Source organism: Zea mays, chromosome 4 (genome assembly GCF_902167145.1).
Source record: "Zea mays cultivar B73 chromosome 4, Zm-B73-REFERENCE-NAM-5.0, whole genome shotgun sequence".
NCBI classification, from domain to species: domain Eukaryota; kingdom Viridiplantae; phylum Streptophyta; class Magnoliopsida; order Poales; family Poaceae; genus Zea; species Zea mays.
Window position 1 is genome coordinate 196933038 of NC_050099.1, and position 13143 is coordinate 196946180.

General features: G+C 45.5%; 1 protein-coding gene and 1 long non-coding RNA gene across 15 annotated transcripts; both read right to left on the minus strand.

Moving 5' to 3' along the window:
- Positions 1-854: 854 nt before the first annotated feature.
- LOC103654385 (protein AUXIN RESPONSE 4) lies at positions 855-3671 on the minus strand. The gene is made up of 2 exons (XM_008681228.4): positions 2405-3671; positions 855-1263 (listed from the first exon to the last, which is right to left on the minus strand). Exons 1-2 carry the CDS (start codon positions 3536-3538, stop codon positions 1183-1185), a joined length of 1215 nt encoding a protein of 404 aa, XP_008679450.1. The 5' UTR covers positions 3539-3671; the 3' UTR covers positions 855-1182.
- Positions 3672-4357: 686 nt separating this feature from the next.
- LOC103654384 (uncharacterized) lies at positions 4358-10904 on the minus strand. Of its 14 annotated transcripts, none has more exons than XR_004857914.1 (7): positions 9249-10900; positions 8713-9179; positions 5844-7580; positions 5718-5759; positions 5550-5621; positions 4678-4719; positions 4358-4593 (listed from the first exon to the last, which is right to left on the minus strand). It is a non-coding gene; the product is annotated as an uncharacterized lncRNA (long non-coding RNA). The 14 variants fall into 14 exon arrangements; XR_004857910.1 differs by having other exon boundaries at positions 5550-5944; positions 6564-6620; positions 6721-7580; positions 9249-10896; XR_004857907.1 differs by having other exon boundaries at positions 5550-7580; positions 9249-9872; positions 9967-10904.
- Positions 10905-13143: the final 2239 nt, after the last annotated feature.

Below are 13143 nucleotides of genomic sequence, written 5' to 3' on the forward strand. Positions count from 1 at the left end.
GACAAGCGGTCGAGGTACATGGCGGCCCGCGTGTGGGTGAAGCTTGACGCGGTCACGAAGGACAAGGCTTATGGCACGATCGAAGGTCACGAAGGTGCTCCGAACAAGATGGTCGTCGTGGAGGAGGACACGTACAACAATTTTGGCGGAAATGGGTGAATCCGGGAGGGAGGTAGTCCAGCAGGCGCGCCAAGACGAGGTGTGGTGGTCGCTGCTGCAGGAACGACGAGGGGGGAGCGTCGGATGTGCTGCAGCTCGCTGCTGGGCGACGCGAAGGCAGGCAGTGGGCGCGGCGAGAACAGTTGGCAAAACTCAATTTCATGTTGCCGTAGCCCGTAGGCTATGCCTCTACGCCGAGTTTTTTTTGGAACGGAGGTATCCCCATGTCTGGGCTTCGTAAAATTATTATCCCGAACGAAGCAATTGCATTTCTAGTATTATAACACCCACAACTTTGGTATTTTGTGCTTCTTGCTAGGTTTAACCGCTGTCGAGCATCATCAGCCATAACCGGAGCTTAGTAACGAAGGAGGTGGCCCTGTGATCGCCTACCCCGTTTTTCAAAACGACCAGAGTCCTCCGTTGGTTGCTCCACCGCCCGATCCGATGCGGAGTCCTCCGTTGGTTGCTCCGCCGCCCGATCCGATGCGCTGGATCGCCGGCGACCGGCTCCCTGTCCGGTGGCTTCCTGCCGGTTTCCGGCACTGGTGCGTCGCCGGAGATGGGAAGTACTTGCTCACCTACCTAGACCTCAGTCGAAATAACCATTAATAGCCGAATACTCAACTACCTGAACCTGTCCCGAAACCACCTTGGCGGAGAGATATCGGCAACCATTGCTGCAATGCAGAGCCTTACTCAGAACAAGTGATTACTCAGAACACGCTACCTCAAAACGACGCTAAACTGAGTACATGCTACTACACTAGCATGAGTCAGTGACACACGTTTTACAAACTGAAGCAAGACAACAAGTACACCATTTAGCAACAAATTAAAGTTAAAAAAAACACGCTAGTGTAAAGTCAGAACTCGGTACAGACGCTGCAAGCAGAAACTCTCCAGGAACAAAAAATCTCAAGTTGCACTTGTCACTGCACCCACCAACTAAAAGGTCTGAAAACTGCTCCAGGTTACATTTGCTCAACGATCCTCGAAGGAGTGTATATATCCTACTCAACGTCACCACCTGCTGCTTCCAGCTTCCTCAGCTGAGGTTACAAACTCGGTGATCACCCCTGAAATTTCCTCAAAGGCATCGACCTGCGCAACACAACAGAAACAACAATATCGTCATCTCAGCTCGGTACTTGGTTATTATACTGGGGGATGCAAAGACTTAGCAATGCCTGCTTGAAAATGCAGTCGTGCCTAAGGACTAAGGTGAGACTTCTGAAGGGAGAATGGGGATACAATAAGAACATGGACAGGCAGGACAGTCAACTCAGTCAATCAGCCGGAATAAGAACATGATTTTTACTCTCTATAGATATTAAACTCTATATATAACGTCTCATTCCAACAGACTCTCCAACATACAAGTTAGCTTAGATAGCGAGAGTTGCTAGCCAAATTTGGCTAGTGAGAGAGTTAATTTAGAGAGCCAGATAGATTAGAAAGTTAAATAGCTAGTCTGTTGGAGAGCTATTATCAGTGGCGGAGCGCAAACAGATAATAAGGTATGGCAGTGGAGACGCTCAGGCAATGGAGCTGTTCAGACTCGCGTCGTCGAGTGGTGCTGTGGAGTTGCGCGTGGGCTGAGGCAGCCAGGCAGGGCACTCACGCCGTCGGGCGGGGCTGCAGAGCTGCGCATGACGCGGAGGTAGAAGCGTCGTCAGGTGGGGCCGCGGAGCTGAGCACATAGGCGGAGCCGGGCTCGGCGAGGTAGGGTGCGAGCGTTCCGGCCCCATGAGCACGAGGACCCATGGCGAACAGGACAAGGAGGCATGGAGGGAGGCGGCGAGCGCGAAGACGATGACCGTGCGGAGCAGCTTGAACGCGGAGCCGCCGACATAAACGCGCTTCTTCATCGACATCTTTGCCTCGCCGAAGTTCCATACCCGTCCACGTCTACCTCGCTACCAAGCTCTGGCTCCCAGCAGTCGAGTAAGGTATGGCGAGCGCCATAGCTCGCCATACCGAGCGCTCCGCCACTGGCTATTATACTATTAAATAGCTAAAATTTAACTTAACAAGCTATTTAGCAAGTCTCTTGGAGATGCTATAAAAGAACCGATTTAAAGAAATTTCACTGACAAAATTCATAACAAGATGGAAAAGTTGTGGAGTACCTGCTGATGTTGATCATCTCCAAAAAAAATTAGAAATTTTTTATTTACAGTATAGCATTTCGTTCAACCTCACAAGATGAAATTGACAAGTAAACTTATATCACCACACTTACCTGAGGCCATCGGCCGCCGGAGTGGTAGATGAATTTGGCGTCAGGCAATGCAGCCGCCACTTTCTTCCCCTCGTCGATCCACATATCTGACCAAGAACCCGACCACAGCACCAGCATCGGCAGCCTCCTCACCTCCTCCGAAGAGACCCTCCACTCCCCAAGCTGGAAGCTGTGGTTCATCGACTTCCATGCCTCGACCACCGCCTCTGCCTTCCCCTCCCCACGCATCGCTGCTCGGTACGCCTCTGCCTCCTCGGCGCCGACCCCCCGGACGCAGCACAGCCGCACCAGGCCGCGGAACAGCGCCGGCACCCGGAGCACCAGCCTCCCCAGCACGGGCACGTCGAAGACCGCGGCCGGGAACGCCGGCAGGGACGCGGTGGCGTCGACCAGCGTCACGCTCCGCACGGCCCCCGGGTTGGCAGACGCGAACGCGGCCCCGGCCGCGAGCGCGGAGTCGTGGAGGACGAGGTGGACGGGGCCCACGCCGAGCGCCTCCGCGGCGCGCGCGACGGCCGCGGCCGCCTCGTCGGGCGCGTGCGGAGACCGCGCCGCCGAGGCGGCTGGTTCCTCCTCCTGGTACGGGACCTCGCCGGTCTGCACGAGATGCTCGAAGGCGTGGAACACGCCTCGGTTCATGATCTCCCGCAGCGCGCTGGTCCGGGCGGGCGCGGTCGCGGCGGGCGACGCCGGGGAGAGGCCCTGGCCTGGGAGGTCGAGCGCCGCGGCGTGGACGCCGCGGGAGGAGAGCGACGAGAGGACGCGGCGGAAGGACAAGGAGCCCGCGGCGAGGCCAGGGAGGACGAGGACGCGGTGCGCGGGGGAGTCGCCGGCGGCGGCCGTGGGGCGGGAGGTCACGGCGAACAGGCCGGGGGCTGGATCGAGCTTGAGGAAGCGGCCTGCGGCGAGGTGTCCAAGGAGGAGAGGCGGGAGAGGCGCGGGAGAGGAGGGAGGCAGGAGGTGGGGGAGGAGGAGCGCGAGGAGGGAGACGGCGGCGGCGAAGTAGAACCAGAATGGGAGCGCGGAGGCGAGGGAGAGGGGCCGGGGCCGCGGCGGCGGCGGAGGTGGAGATGGTCGGGGAGCCGCATCTTCATCGGGGACCGCGTCAGTGACGGGGGGATCGGCCGCCGGCATTGCTGGTTCGTTCGGTTTGCTCGCCGGTTGGCGGCGGCGCGTGAGGATGAGTGGAGTGGGAACTGGGAAGCGTAAAGGGAAAGCTGCCCGGTGCTTTGCTACCTTTGTTCTCGTGCTGACTGCTGAAGTTGCCGGCCCCAGTGCCCACAAGGGGGGTACTCATGGTCTGAAATAAGATATTATTAGGTGAGTGACCGTGCGTTGCAACGGAATCGTATAATAACACGATAACTTATGTACATATATGACTTATATTGTTATAGATATGTGTCCGTGCATTGTGACAGAAGTAAAAGATTTGTGACAGAAGTAAAAGATTTGTATGAAACATTGATACAGAACGACAAACATCACTATAATATGTAAAATACGTATGGAAAACATTATCAATATCACACAAATTATTCTAAAAAGTTAATTTAGAATTTTTAATCATAGACAAATGTATGTTATACTGTTATGAGAAAAAGTTTCATAATCCATATATTTGGTTGGTTTATAAAAATGACTCACAAGTTAGATCCATAGAAAAAAATATTATGCATGGAAATGTAATATTTTACATGCTTGTAACTCGCTGGAAATGCAAAGAACTCGGCTGATTGTCACAATTAATCACAAAAAAACTCTTGTACATGTTCATACAAATGAGGAAGAATGATGACATTAAAACATTTCAGTTGGATGGGAAACAAATAAAAATTGAGTGAACAAACATAAAGGATGGGAAACAAATTAACTACCAAAAATTTTGTTGTCACCAAAGCAATATAAACAATATAAGCATTTCATGAGAAATGGTAGTCAGAAAATTTATGGCATACATCGTTATATAGATCCCCTTGGTATACCAAATTCTGTTTACTACAAAATTAAGTGAACAAACATAAAGGGCCCATTAAGCCCAATAGCACTCTTAGCAACTGATAATAAGATGATCATATAGAAGTCTGAACATATTCCAACAAGCTCTCAAACGATGGCGTTTGCTGCGCTAGCAATCCTAGGCCAAAGATCAGCACACTCCTTGCCGATAGGTCCAGTGATAGAGAAACCTGCAAGACAAATTTGATAGTTTGTCATGCCATGCCAAACAGAATAGGCCCAATGTTGGAGGAATTATAGTGGACAATTCATACCTTTCATATCACCCTTGGGATTCACAATCACTCCAACATTATCTGCAAATGAAAGGCAGCAACCCAGGTCAGTTCAACATTTAATATCAAAAAAGGTAGAGCCAAGTCAGTTCAACAATTAATAACAAAAAAGGTAGAGCAGGTCAGTTCAACAGTTAATAACAAAAAAGGTAGAGCCAGGCCAGTTCAATAGTTAATAACAAGAGAAAAGGCAGAAGAATAGACAATAGAAATCAATAGAAGACTTAAACAATCAAGTATTCCAAAGCACCGGAACTTAGCATGGAATCATCATAAGTATTGAAAGAAGAAAATATATGTCTCATGGCCAGTCCCAAAGTTTCAATGCAGCGATGCCACTACCCAAGGCAATGGAATGTGAGACCATTTCAAATGGAGGATGGCCTCAAGGATGCCAGCAAACCTCTACAGATAAAACTTGATTTCTGACGTTTGCTTTGGAACATGCAAACATGTAACGTTCGCTCCAAAAAAAACTGAAAGAACTAAAGAGCCCTTCCGTCAGTAAGCAGTGTGTTGGTGTTCTCTCGAAGTTAACACAAACACCTCACAATAAAATCAAATAGAAGCAATTATAAAGACAAGTGTGATTGTAAAAGTGACATAAATAAACGAAAAACAAGGACTTTGATAAAATATAAATACACTAAACCTAGCTTGTTCTATTAACATGGGGTAGAACTGTCTGTAGCGAATATATGCAAAGACATATATTTTTGCTTTAGTGAGAATATAGAAACCAAGGAGTTTTGTTAGGTCGAATGAGGGGGGATAGGAAACTATATCTTCCTATTCCATGCTTTTCGACTGCGAGCACATGTGCTTCTACTTCAGCAACATAGAATGGGCACCTGATTCTGCGTTGCCCTTGCTCTGGTGACCATTTAGACTAAGGCGGAGAGCTGAAGCACATAAGTTCTAGCCTGCGTGAAGAAAGACCAATTCAAGTGACAGTGAGCACGCATATGGTACTGCAACAAGATATGATTTGAAGATGGCTCGTCGATTTACTCTCTGACCTTTTTTTCCTGCTGGCCTTCAATAGGAGCCAACAAGATATGCTGATGTAGTATGTCAAAGAATCATAATACACAGAAGTGAAAAATAAAACACAAGAAATCAGGATGCCTAGTGAGAAAACAGACCTCCCAAGACAAGGCATGAGGTCTCCTATGGTCAGCTTTCACAGCCATTGGCATGCCCTCCTTTGGTACACCAGGACATTTTTTGGTATTATCAAAATGCTCTGCTCTGGCTCGAAAGTTCAATTAGAATCATGCCAATGTTGAATCTTGTACAGTGCCATGTGAATCATTTATCTAACGTGGGTAGGTAGAGAACAACAGTAACAGATATACAAAAATGCCAAAATTGCACACTTATACATAGAAAACACAAGATAAAGGCAAGCGAGTGTAATAAGGCAAACAAATACAAATGCAGATTAAGCGCACAACAACGTTAGTCACTTTTACAGGAATGGTTATCTTTTATTTTCAGAAACATGAGATAACCAAATGATAGTCAGGAAGGCCATTAATCAAGTCAGCATGGTAATAGTAGAACTAATGTAACCAACGAAGCAATCAATATCATTTTAGCAAGCCGCATATCCTAGAGATCGTCACAGCACCAAGCAGATGGTTCATCAGATAAGGAAAATTAGTACCTCAGTCCATACTCTATAGCATGGATTTGGCACTTTATCTTTTTCTAGAAGCCTATCCATTGCTTCTGGAGGCATTCTCTTGTGGAAGATTTGTAGCATGACCATTTATTTACTATCTTATCAGTTTCAATTCTATAAATATGTATTGAAATTAAAATATTATATTTCTTGATGTTATTATAGAGCATGTACATACCAAGATTCTAGCACTCCCGAATTCACAAACCTTGACTTGGTGGGAAACAGGATCCACCTATCAAAGAACAAAAAAGGTCATCATTTTCCAAGTGAACATCATGAACCACGATGTAGTAATACTAAACATGATTAAAAATTGGGTACTGAACACTTACACTTGAACAGAGCACTGAATGACTGAACGGCGGATTTGATACATGACTACATGTATATGCACATATAAGTTCTAATTTATAGCGAACAATTCAAAATTAAGCAAAGATTTAATATGTTCTGCAGCAAATAAATATAAATAAGCATGTTGAGAGATACGTTAACAAAATAAGAGGAATTTACCATTGCTAATGTTAATGACATAAGTGGTACTAAAAATCTGAAATTAATATGCCAGTACTTTTGGTCCTCTCCGGTTTTTGTCACCTATTTCATGAATCCCTGCTCTGGTGACCATTTAGACTGAGGCGGAGAGCTGAAGCACAGAAGTTCTAGCCTGCGTGAAGAAAGACCAATTCAAGTGACAGTGAGCACGCATATGGTACTGCAACAAGATATGATTTGAAGATGGCTCGTCGATTTACTCTCTGACCTTTTTTCCTGGTCATTCAGGTATGCAACACAAACAACTTATCAAGTATGTGACACTAAAAACAGACATTAGCATGCCATGAATTTTGAAACCTAGTAAAAGAAAAGAAAGGAAGCTTACACACACAAAAGAGTAACTAAGAGATTCGTAACAAAATAACATGTGTCAGTAACAAATAATAACTAAAATAGTACGGACTTAATTGCTGAGTAATATGGTCAAATGAACAATATGGCTAAGCTAGCAATGATCATGTCATGAGAAATATGACATCCATACATAGACCATGGAGGCACCAAATCAAATGAAAAAATGTTGACAAATGACCACATATGGACCTGCGACCTTCCTCGGTAGCATGCTATAACTGTTTGACAAGATAGCCGCGCTTCACCATGCTTATATTCAAGGCGTGTTGATCCAGGTTAACTGCTTGACAATAGCAATAAAGTTGTCGTCATTTTTATCTAGCATCTATGTAGCTGTAGATATCAATCTAAAAATAAGGTATATAATTGTCTTCTATCTTTTGCTCATTTTTTCTTTCCGCTAGTCCCTTAGTGTTGATGTTAGTCTCTAGGTTTCCATTGTGTGAAGTAAAATTTTAATGATAAACCATGCCTCAAAAAGGAAAGCTGGTTATGTAGAGAATTTTTTTTAGAAACTACAACCAAATTTCCAAATCATTCTAGTTAAGGGATGTGTAAAACCACAAAAACTGAAACCATAAAGAGACATCTCTTTAGAAAACTAATCTCTTGAATACAGAAAGCTTAAATTGTGTCATGTAAAAAGATTCCATGAGTGTATGCAGGCACAACTAATTATTTGAAGCTAACACAACCAATAGAAAGCAAGCTATGAATTTTTTATGAATAGTTGATTCTGAACATTTTGACCGAGCAAGCTCTCAGGAAGAGCCAACCTCTTATTATATCCAACCTAAATTATGAAAAAGCTGAATTACTGACTACCGAAGACCTCAAGGGGACAACAAAGATTGAACAGCTATGTTTGCAAGTTATTTAAATGTGCATTGTCCAGGTTGTGCATTTGTGATGTACCTCCAACTGATAGCTCATCTGCAACTTTTGAGGAAATTAGCCAGCCGAATTTGAATAATGGTTCTCCTAGAGATGCATCTGCTATACCAATTTGAAGAATTGATATGGGCTCTTAGGCTCTCTAAGTTAGACAATGGATACATATTAACATTATTCCTCAAAAGGATGGGCTCCCAACAAGCTTGTGCGAAGGGGCAGCTAAAGAAAAGGTGCACTACAGTTTCTTCAGTCTAAGCGTAGGGACGACATGTTCATATTTGAAACAGTGTGACAATGCCTTTCAATGGATAGTAGCAGGGAATGGTGAACCAGAAGAATGTAGAGGAATTCCACAATATTTGTGAACATTAGTCTGATAGAATACTGAAACAAATATTGTAGTATACTTTTTTCATGAAAATCGATGCACAGATTTCAGTTGACCCTAATTAGCAAGTGATTCAAAAATATGTCTAGTGTACTTTTATTCATACAAAATAAGAAAACATAAAACTTACATTGTCACCATGAAAATCATGCATATCCATCACATCAAATCTATCATGGACCCAGGCTTGCTCGTCTTTAGGACTCCACAACCTTCTAGTGTTCACCATTCTTCTACATGAGCAATACTGAAACATTAGACTGATGTTTTTGGATCTAGTTAATATAAAGAACATCAGATCTCCACTAATAGTCTGATAATTATCATGTGCCACAGCAAAAGGAGAGAGCAAAAGAAAAGGAACAAAGGCACCATCAGAGCATCTGCCCTAGAAAATATGTCAACCTGAATAGCTTGCAGCATGCACATAGTTAATTAAAAAGCAGAATAGGATATGCAGTTGGTGGAGAGTCTCTAGCAGCAGACATAAGGGCGCTCAACTGAGGGAGCTGGAGGTGTTGCTGGGACCTTTGCTGACTTAGGGGGCTGATGTCGATCTCCAATTGCACTATGGTTCATTACCGACGCACTTGGATTCTGCAGGCCAACAACCTATATTTGTCTTGTTACACAATTCTTTCACAAGCAGAAATTTACATGTAGTACCTGAAATGAGCTCTTAATGTTGATTCCTGTGTCTTCGGCCACATTCTGGGTACTGGCACACATGCTAGTTATTTGCAGAATGTGTTTTCATGTGTGCCTTTAAATTAAAATCACACATATTGTCAAATAAATAATAATAAGAATAACAATAATAATAACAATAACAACCTTCATGTGGGCACACAAAATTCTTTTCTCTTGTATGAATAAGAAAGTGTCTCTTCAACTTAGAGCTATCTAAGAATTTCTGCAAAATCTGATATAGCAGAAAAAAGATTAATCAAGCAACTGACAAATTGAACACTGACATGCACTATTATTCTGTAATGGGAAAATATGATATGTATTTGCGCTTTTTATCTGTTGTAAATCCACGCATAGCTATGTACACATGTTTTTTCAATTCCGATAATTATGGAGCTATTAGCTATTTTCTCTTTTTCTTCATTGAACCACGTTCATCTTTGCAACTGAAATGGAACCATGCCTTTGCAGATCGAAGATTACTTTAGGATGATAAACAATACCTCGCCAAAGTTCTCATAGTGGCAGATATATTGCCTCTCAATTTTTCTTAGTGGAACTAAACAATCATCCCTTAGGTGCGCTCGAGAAGTATTAGATCTACACATAGGTGATTCAGTTAGTACAAGAAACACGAAAAGACTTTGTTTGCTGCACCTATCTTATACAAGATGCTAAGGAATTGGGGATTCACATGGATATGGATGAATCACTGGGTTTAGGGTTGTAGATGACTCATTGCCACTGGTGCTCCTCCTTGTTGCCGGTCGGATCGTGGAGGGAGAGAATCAAAGCGGTTGTAGATGACTCACATGTCCAGAAGCACTGTATCGTCTTCCTCTCCGGTGGTAACAGCAACCTCATCCAGCTCCATGATTCACGCGATCTCGGGCCATAGTACAAGAAACATGATTCACGTGACTGGATGGTGCTGGATCTGTGGAGCCATGGATCTGTGCAACCAATACCCAACGGGATCGCCCCCCGCAGCTCGATCACCGGCAGCGTCGCGAGCGCGAACACGACGGTGTCGTCGGGCCATCCGAGCCTCCGCAGCGACTCTGCCACCCATAGCCCGAATCCTGATGCCTTGATGGAGTCCCCCGTCGCTGCCCGTGTCGCGCCGAGAGCGGCGGCTGCAGTGCAGCAGCCAAGCGCGAGCAGCGCCATGGACTCCGCCTCCACACCTTCACCTATTGCCGACGCCGCACACGGTGTCCTCCGGACGGCGGCTCTGGCGCAGGAATCGCGGGGAACAGGGGAGGCCCGGAGAGGAGAGTGGGCACCCGCAAGCGCGGTGCGGGAGGCGGCGGGTTCGCCTGTGGATGTGACGCGGCGAGAAAAGGAGCCCATCTTCGGCACGTCAGCGGGGGCGAGGCAGCCGGTGCGGCGAGACGAACCGAGGCCGCCATGGGCATCGGGATCCCGTTTGTGGGTTGGATAGAGCTCGAGCTCTAAAGGGAGCTTTGGATCGATAATTCCGGTCGGTGATGGAAGGGTGGGGTGTGCGGGGTGGGGATCGTGGGGAGGATCCGCGTGGGCGTTGATTGCGGCGGCGGTGGGGAGGATCGTGGGGGATCCGCGCGTGGGCGATGATTGCGGCGGCGGTGGGGAGCGCGGGCGTTCAACCGAGGCAGAATCGTGCACCGCTACTATGTGGACGCCTACATTAGAAACTTAATGAGTAGTAGAGATTAGTTCAGACTACGTTTGGTTGAATGTATAAGAAATGTGTAATAGGGTGACCATTTTTATATTGTTTGGATGATAATTAAGTGAGGATGAGATAAATAATGGAGTAATTTTTTGGTGACGACATGATTCAATGAGAGGACGGTGTCGCCTCCGACTCATCCTAATTTGATCTCAAACCAAATACATTCTTAGTGCTAGGTTGAAAACTCAAATCTTTTGGTACGAAGAGGATTGAGAGATAAATTAGGGTTCATTTAGATGGTAAACTAAGAGGCAAATGTCTCACAGGCAACTTATCTTGGCTCCATACATAGAAAATCCAACGTCTGGCATGCAAACTTTTTGGAGCCACCATTCAAACAAACCCTTAGTTTATTTCTACCTTAATATTCCAATGTCCAAAATGATTTGAGTTTCCAAATTAAATGTAGGAATATTTTAAAAAATTAGCTTGACCTCAGACTATAGGTGTATATTGGGGCCACCCGGTCCGGTCCAAGCCCGAAAAAGCCCCGCACGATTGAATTTTAGTCGAGCTCGGTCCATAAATTATGTGTTGTGTCGACCTATGGGGTTAGCCCTCGACTCATGGTCTAGCACATTATTGGTTAAACGTGTTGAGTTTATTTTGGACGGCTCGAAATTGTAAAAAAAGACTGAAATTCGAATTATGCCCCGAAGTTCGCATAGAGCCCACAATTCATATCAAAGTTCGAAATTCACAACAAAGCCCAAATTTTAAAACACATATATCATGTAGTAGATATTAAATGTTGAAACTTTAATATTAAAAAAATAATCAAAGAACACAAAACCAATGGATAGTTGACATCTCATCTCCATGATTGAGAGCTCCTAGAGGGGGTGAATAGGTGATCCTGTAAAATTCAAACACTAATAGCCACAAAACTTAGTTATGAGTGTTAGTACAGCTAAATAACTTGAAGCGAGTTCTTGTGAACACAAATAATCACAGAGAGATCAACACAAGACACGCGATTTTTATCCGGTGGTTTGGCCAAGTAACACTTGCCTACTTTCACGTTGTGGCGTCCCAATGGACGAGGGTTGCACTCAATCCCTTTCAAGTGATCCGATGATCAACTTGAATACCACAGTTTTTCCTTTAGATGATTATTCTCGTTTGCGAGGAATCTCCACAAGATTGGAGTCTCTCGTCCTTACAACAAGGATCAAAATGAAAGCATAGAGTAAGGTTGGGATGAGCAACACACAAAAGACACAAATTGTAGCACACCCACGCACACAAGAGAAGACTTGAGCTCAAATGACAACACAGGGAGTCCTCGACTCGAATAGAGCTCAAATCTCTAACACAACGAAACGAATGCGTGGGAATAGAGTCTGGATGCCTTAGGATGCTTAGTGAATGCTTGGGTCACTCCTTCATGCGCTTAGGGGTCCCTTTTATAGCCCCAAGGCAGCTAGGAGCCGTTGAAGACAATCTTGGAAGGCTAATCTTGCCTGTTGTCGTGTGGTGCACCGGACTGTTCGGTGCGCCACCGGACAGTCACTGTAGCTGTCTGGTGCGCGATTGCCTTCCAAATAGGGCGCAGTCGACCGTTGCAGCTTCGGGCACGATGGCGCACCGGACACTGTTCGGTGCACACTGGACACTCCGGTGCCCCCTGCCGACCGTTGGTGCGGACCACGCGTCGCCTGCGGATTGCGCGACCGACCATTGCGCTGACGACCGTTGGCTCACCGGACAGTCCGGTGCACCACCGGACAGTCCGATGAATTATAGCCGTACGCCGCTGATCTTTTCCTGAGAGCAGCCTTTTCACTAGAGACCAGCCTGGCGCACCGGACACTGTCCGGTGCCCCAACAGACAGTCCGGTGTGCCAGACTGAGCTGAGTTTTGGCTGCAGCGAGCCAAGTCTTTTTGGTTTCTTTTCTTCTTCTTTTCTCACTGTTTCTAGCACTTAGATAACTTCATTAGTATTCAAAACAAATGTACTAAGTCTAGAAACATACCTCATGTCTTGATTTGCACTTTTTCAATCTTTGGTACATTAGGACTTAAAGAATATGTGTTGGGCACTTAATCACCGAAACATTATAGAAATGGCCCAAAGACACATTTCCCTTTCAATCTCTCCCTTTTTGGTGATTTATGCCAACACAACCAAAAGCAACCAAAAGATGTGCAAC

Excerpts from the sequence above, each read along its gene's own strand:
- LOC103654385 (XM_008681228.4), bottom strand. The coding sequence starts at position 3,538 with ATGCCGGCGGCCGATCCCCCCGTCACTGACGCGGTCCCCGATGAAGAT. Across the intron at positions 1,264-2,404 it reads CCGGCGGCCGATGGCCTCAG|GTCGATGCCTTTGAGGAAAT; the intron begins GTAAGTGTGGTG and ends TGTGTTGCGCAG.